At 45.4% G+C, this 6,091-nt stretch overlaps 2 protein-coding genes across 2 annotated transcripts; one reads left to right on the forward strand and one right to left on the reverse strand.

Moving 5' to 3' along the window:
• Positions 1-1,965: 1,965 nt before the first annotated feature.
• On the forward strand, positions 1,966-3,651 carry PHALS_05048 (uncharacterized protein; the record flags this gene model as incomplete). Its single annotated transcript, XM_024722782.1, has 2 exons — positions 1,966-3,374; positions 3,450-3,651. The coding sequence occupies 2 exons, from the start codon at positions 1,966-1,968 to the stop codon at positions 3,649-3,651; spliced, it is 1,611 nt and encodes a 536-aa protein (XP_024573824.1).
• Positions 3,652-3,782: 131 nt separating this feature from the next.
• On the reverse strand, positions 3,783-5,998 carry PHALS_05049 (zinc finger protein; the record flags this gene model as incomplete). Its single annotated transcript, XM_024722783.1, has 11 exons — positions 3,783-4,107; positions 4,174-4,238; positions 4,296-4,359; positions 4,427-4,476; positions 4,540-4,615; positions 4,683-4,838; positions 4,911-4,980; positions 5,042-5,066; positions 5,130-5,390; positions 5,451-5,711; positions 5,822-5,998. 11 exons carry the CDS (start codon positions 5,996-5,998, stop codon positions 3,783-3,785), a joined length of 1,530 nt encoding a protein of 509 aa, XP_024573825.1.
• Between the last annotated feature and the right edge of the window lie 93 nt (positions 5,999-6,091).

Consider the following 6,091-nt stretch of genomic DNA (forward strand, 5'->3'; position numbering starts at 1 on the left):
TTTATTTATTTTAATCTGCGGCAAAGCCGCCTAATATTAAGTGCATAGATATTCCTAAATATGTGTAGTAAAATCTAAATACATGTAGAACTACTGGCTATCCAGCCCTGTACCGTATTCTTCTTTGGGTGCAGTCACACCATGCTCATCTCGTGTGACACACACCCCTGTACTCAGGGTACCTGTAACCCCGTTACACTTTTGGTTAAATTGTATTAGTACAGATACGTAACTTAACGTATCGAAGATCGGAGATGATAAGACGCCGTAATGGACAGGTCTGTGTTGCTGCTGGCCACACGTCCAGTAACAAAAAGCGCTCATTATAAGATATGGTATATTGCGTATCAGTCATATTAAATTAAATTTGTATATGTACCTCTTGGAATAACTAGGTTGATTAGGATAATTTCGATTCGCTCTCAAGTGGAGCGTACAAATCAACCTCTTAACGCAGATTCTCAGTCCCAAGTCCCTGTTGTAAAGAGGAATCTGTCGAATGACATTTTACTTTAGATGTTTAAATATCTGTCCAACGCATTCTACCCAATTTTGTACCGAAATAATCCATATGCTGTATTTTCTCTCAAATATGTGGAGCTATATGCAATCGTTGGAAGGTCAAACACCCATTTGTATTTGACGCGTTGCGTTGGATTTGGTCTGGATTTGATTGAGGCCACAACCATTCACCTTCCTAAGAATTCATTATAGCACGAAGTGAGAACATCTATAGCTTGATACAATGTGTGCTGCCAATATAAAGAGAGTGACTTGAGCTTTGACGTCGCATCTCCACGAACTAAACATTTTTTTCTCGTGGTCCATTAAGTTACAAATTTGCACTGCATTAAGAGTATTGCTACTTCCATCTTAAGTGTGCTCCTCTTTAACCTTCTCCCTAGTTATCCTTCAATGTTGAGGTGAAAGCTGGTTATAACGAAGCCGCCACACGTGTGATGTCGATGGCCAAATACTAATGGCATGACAAGTACGTTCAGTAAAGTTGAGTCTGGTACAAAAACTTAAAGATATTGATGCTACTTGCGGCCTGAGGTTATCACGGCTTAATTGTTTTGTTATACCTGTCATTACTCAACGCTTCAACATATACTACAATGAATTGCAGGATGTATACGATCAACTGGCATCATATGCTATGACTTTTTCCGGCGTTTCCAATAATGACAAATCATCTTTAGTAGTCTTATATTTTTTTTTGTTAAGTGTTCTTGGCTAAATCTCTAGGAAATTGTCTTCCTGTCTATACAGCGTTCTGTACAAGCTTTCAGTACACCTGCTATCTGCCATCACCGTCGATCATCACTGTTGTCATGCTAACGTGTCCTCATATAATTTGGCTCATTTGTGCTGCTCGTACAATCTGCAGATACCCCGCATTTCTTCTCTCGTCCGCTGTACTGAGGAGACACGTTTATCTAAACCTTATGGTATGTCTACCCTTGCGAATCGTTTATGGAACAATAATCTTATCTAGAACAGAGGTGCGGTACGTACAAAGTTACGTATACATTTCACATACCCAAATTTATTGATCTCCATTACAAGTTTGGCTTTTTGTACCATCATCGCACTAACACTGGCTTCCTGATTGTGGCCAATCTTCGTGATATTTGCATATGGAGAAATGTCGACAAACTATTACAAATCTAATCTGCACTAACGTTCTTTTCGAAATTGTGTATATTTTGTAAGCAGCATACACTAAAAATACTATATGATGTCGCAATCAATAAAAAACCAAACTTTTAATTGGCTACTCGCTTCTACGAAAGGCTTATGTTGACCAATCCTTGCGTGCTGGCACAGACATACTTGTGGTTCTGTATATAAATGCTTTCGCAACCCTCAAAGAAGACGACTGGCTTGTTATTCGTCACTTAAGAATTCGCGTTTGCGTAAACCATCTCTCTACACCACGTAATCACTGTAGCCAGCACATTCATGGACGCCTTCCACAACTTGCTACGGGAAGCAACAAACCCGCGCAACGCTGGCTCCACAAACTCGGCAATGCCCACACCACAAAGCCTTACGCAGGCGCTGCAAAATGCTGGTGGAGGCCACGTATTGGGGATGCCGCCTTCACAACTTGTTGGCGCCAACGGAAACAACACGATGGGCCTCCCCATGGGCATAAGCATGCCGCTTTCAATGCCTGGCCTACAGCCAGGCGGCACTAAAGGCCTTGCGCCCATTCATGGTGGCCGAATAAACTCTCTTATGGTCGCAAACTCTCCCATTTTTCCGAGCCTTGGCGGAACCGGCACCCCCACCTCAATGATTGCTCCTGTGTGCTCAGCTGGTTCCTCCACTACGCCTGTTGGAGCTGTATCCTCCGCAGAAAGGAAAAAGACTATCACCAAGAAGCGAAAAGCGCCCAGTGCTGACGCTGATTCGGGTGAGGACGGTCGCAAGCAGCCTGAGGAGTACGACGATCCCAAGGCTAAACGACGAGCTCAGATTGCAAAGGCTGCTCGAAAGCACAGACAACGTCAAAAAGATGAACTTATTGCACTGCGTGCCAAGGTGAAGGATTTGAAGGAACAGATCGAGGTGTTGCAGTCATCAGAGCCCTCCGAACACAATACAGAGCTTGGATGGAAGCAGGAGGCTGAGCAGCACGCGGAGATTCGTGCACGTGTGGATCAAGAAAATGAATTTTTACGTAAGACGCTAATGGAGCAGATGAGATTTATTCAACGACTACAGGATTACTTCACGAAACAACCACTCCTTAATATGCCTTCGTTGGACATGATTTTAAATTCTTCTTCGGCATCTACCGCGCCAGCTGCGTTATCCAACTCGATCTCCTCGGTATCTCCTGTGTTGCAGCTACAGTCGGGTTCTTTTCGTGATCGGCTAATTACCATGGCCACAGAGGCCTTGTCAAACATTGACAAGCAGCTCACAGCTTGTGAGGCGGCATTTCGCAATCCAACGACATCCACTATGACCTATTTTGGTTTGCAAGTACAATACGAGATGGGCAAGAATGAAATGGGCATTTTCTTTCGTCACCATTTGTACGGCTGTAATCCAAGCACAATCATGAATGACCTTTGGTCGGTCCTTGGTGACGCAAGCTTTGAAAAGAGCTTTGCATTCACTGACGTTGTCGAGATATTAGAGGAGCTTGATATGAACACAAAATACATTCGGCGAGTAGTAAATCTCACAATGTCCAGTGATGCAACTGTCGGCGGTGGCATGATGAAGGAGGAGAGTTTGACAATTAATCAGAAGCGCGATCATCCGGACGGCAGCTGGACGATGGTCATGCGGTCTATACTGGACGATCCTAGTCATCCCAAGTCGACCGACTTGCTTCGCCGCAACACTACCACTGCGTACGTTACTATTATTACGAGCAGTTCTTACACTGTTCTTTACTAAGTATAGTGGCTGATTGTGTTTGATAACAGGGTATCACTGAAGAATTACAGTGACTCGACTGGCCAGGGCTGCCTTCTCTTATGGTCTGTCAAGGTCGAACTCGACAAACAATCCGATGAGCGGGCTAAAAGCTTCAACATTCCGGACATTATCTTAAAAAATCTTTTCGAGGTTGCTCCTGTTTTTGTGAAAGGAATTGTGGATCGCGCACGCGGAACGCTTCAAAGCTAAGTTGTAGACATCCCCATGATAGCCGTTCACTCAGTACGTCCTCAGTATGCGTTCCTATGTTGTTGTCCATTTAAAAAGTAAACATTCTGGTAATGTTTGATAAATTTCAAGAATTCGATCTAAGTGGCATATTATCGGTAGCGTTTGTCATGTCGATCGTGGTCACGATCGCGACTGCAATTGCCACCACGGCTACGACTCCGATGATGACGTCTTCGGGTATGATTTGCTGGGCTGTGGTCTCTTCGGTCATTCTTTGTCCGACTTGGACTACGGTGTCGTCGGTCGCGACTTCGACTGCGCAATTTGAGTGAGCTTGTTAATCTCACAGGCGATCGGCTGCGTCGAAGCTTCACGTCGTCCTGAGATAGAGGGGAGCCAACGAGTGGTGCCTTATCTCGAGTTACACAGATTGCTGTGGATTCCATAGCACTTTGAGGTGGCTGGTAAATTGCGCTGGAATAAAGCAGCACCGTTAGATCAAAGTCGTGGTGACGTAGCTAAACAAGTGTCTTAGCGCACCCGTACGATTGCTGCAGACGTGCTAGCGCTGCGGCCTCACGCTCAGCCTTGGATGCTTTCACTTTCTAAAACTCAAGCAGTTTACAAAGTTGTTTTACCGCATTCAGTTTCGCAGTTCTCACCTTCTTCCTTATGCCGAAATCATCGTAACCATCCTCTCCTACCTCCGTCTTGGCCGACGCGACCCTTCACGTGGCACTCGCCGCATCAGCCAAAAACTGACAACGCTTCAATATTCTGCTTACAGCCTCACCTTTCCTGTCGCTCATTAAAGCCCCCACCTGCACCGTCGCGCTTTTCGTCCTAAGAAGAGCAAAGCCGTTTAGCCTATTAAACCTCGCATTTACTAGGGCAACCAGCCCCTACCAGTCCGACCATCCCTGGCTTGGAGCTTTTACACATATTACACTCAGACCGTCGCTCCCAATTAACGTTTCCGCATCTATTACGAGCACACCAGCAAGTCTGTGAATGCCTTTTCAATATCACTCCTCATCTCGAAGCTTTACGTGTTGCACGTCCAATCTCCAGGCTGAAACAGCCCTGGCGGACCTCGTGAATCATTTTCACGTGTCGCATTCGACTTGTCGCCGCACAAGCCTTCAGGTCGTGGCGTCTGACAGCGATTGCACGAATTTCGGCGGGCAAAGTTGACGTTGGAGCAGCTATAGATGATTAGGCGGTGAGAAGTATCCAAATTAGGGGAATACAATAGAAAGCAATCACATATGGTATACCCAGGATTGGGACAAGCCCAGTCACCATCTGATATTCGATAGCCGCCGCGCCCGCCGCAGCCTGCCATCTCTTTATTTCAAAATGAAAAGCTACATATACTCAAAAAATATGTAAATCTACACGAAGGTACCTATCAGACCTGATCCCCCGGTACACTCGTTTCACATCGAATTTTCCTGAGCGAGTTGAAATAGGTATACTGCGGTCTCGAAAGCCACCTGTCGGTCCTTGGCATTGTCGGCGATCACCAAATTTTCAAACGCTTGCTGCAGCTCCACAATACGGTCCATGACGAACTTAAGGCGGATAGATAGTAGCTCCAGCTCGTCAAGCTGCTGGAACTGATACGTAGAGTAATCTTTTAAAGCCTTGAGCTGGTAAACTGTGGTATGAAGTCCCTCGACTGTCTGAGGCGACATCTCCTTTAGCGTCGCTTCCCCGGTCTCTAGCACCACATTCAGAGCCATCTCAAAAAAATCCTACAGAGACCTGTTCAGTACCGGTATCGTATCGACACACACAATATATATATGATGTACCTTGAGCTCGTCTCCGTTCATTAATCTAAGCAGCTCCAACGCAGCGTTCGTGGCCGACCCGAGCGCGCTAGCCTTTGAATCCTTGCTGTCAGTCTTTTTTTCCGCATCTGTTAGCATCATGTTCTCCTTCAGCAGCAATCGAATCTTCCTCAAATATTCTATATCACTCTCGTCGCCCAAACTATCCGCTTTTTCCACATTCTGCAGCTCGTATTGCTTTAAAACGTTCTCAATCTTCAGCTTTTTCGCCGCAACGAGCTCCTTAAATTCAAATAAATGAGTCAGTAATGTGCATTGGGGAAAAATACTGTTAGCAGGTAAATTTGACGGCCCTGACAAGTCAGAAATGTAATGTAAGCAAAAAATCTCACCGATTGTTCCGCGTCAAGATTTTGCATCTCGTGCGGCGAGGCAACAAGGAACTTAGATCCAAAGCCTTGACAGAATGGTCCGTTTAGGCTGCTACAGGTTGCAAAACCCTCAGAAGAGCGCGAGACCACCTCCACAGCAATACATATAGCTACGACGAACGGCAATACAAGCTGCATAGTTTCGTCGAAAATCGCAACTGAACAGTCCTATACCAGGCCTCTTCAAAGTAGTCATTTGACTATTTTGACAATTTTCCAGTAATATAGTCA

Source organism: Plasmopara halstedii, assembly GCF_900000015.1.
Source record: "Plasmopara halstedii genome assembly, contig: Scaffold_287, whole genome shotgun sequence".
NCBI classification, from domain to species: Eukaryota; Oomycota; class Peronosporomycetes; order Peronosporales; family Peronosporaceae; genus Plasmopara; species Plasmopara halstedii.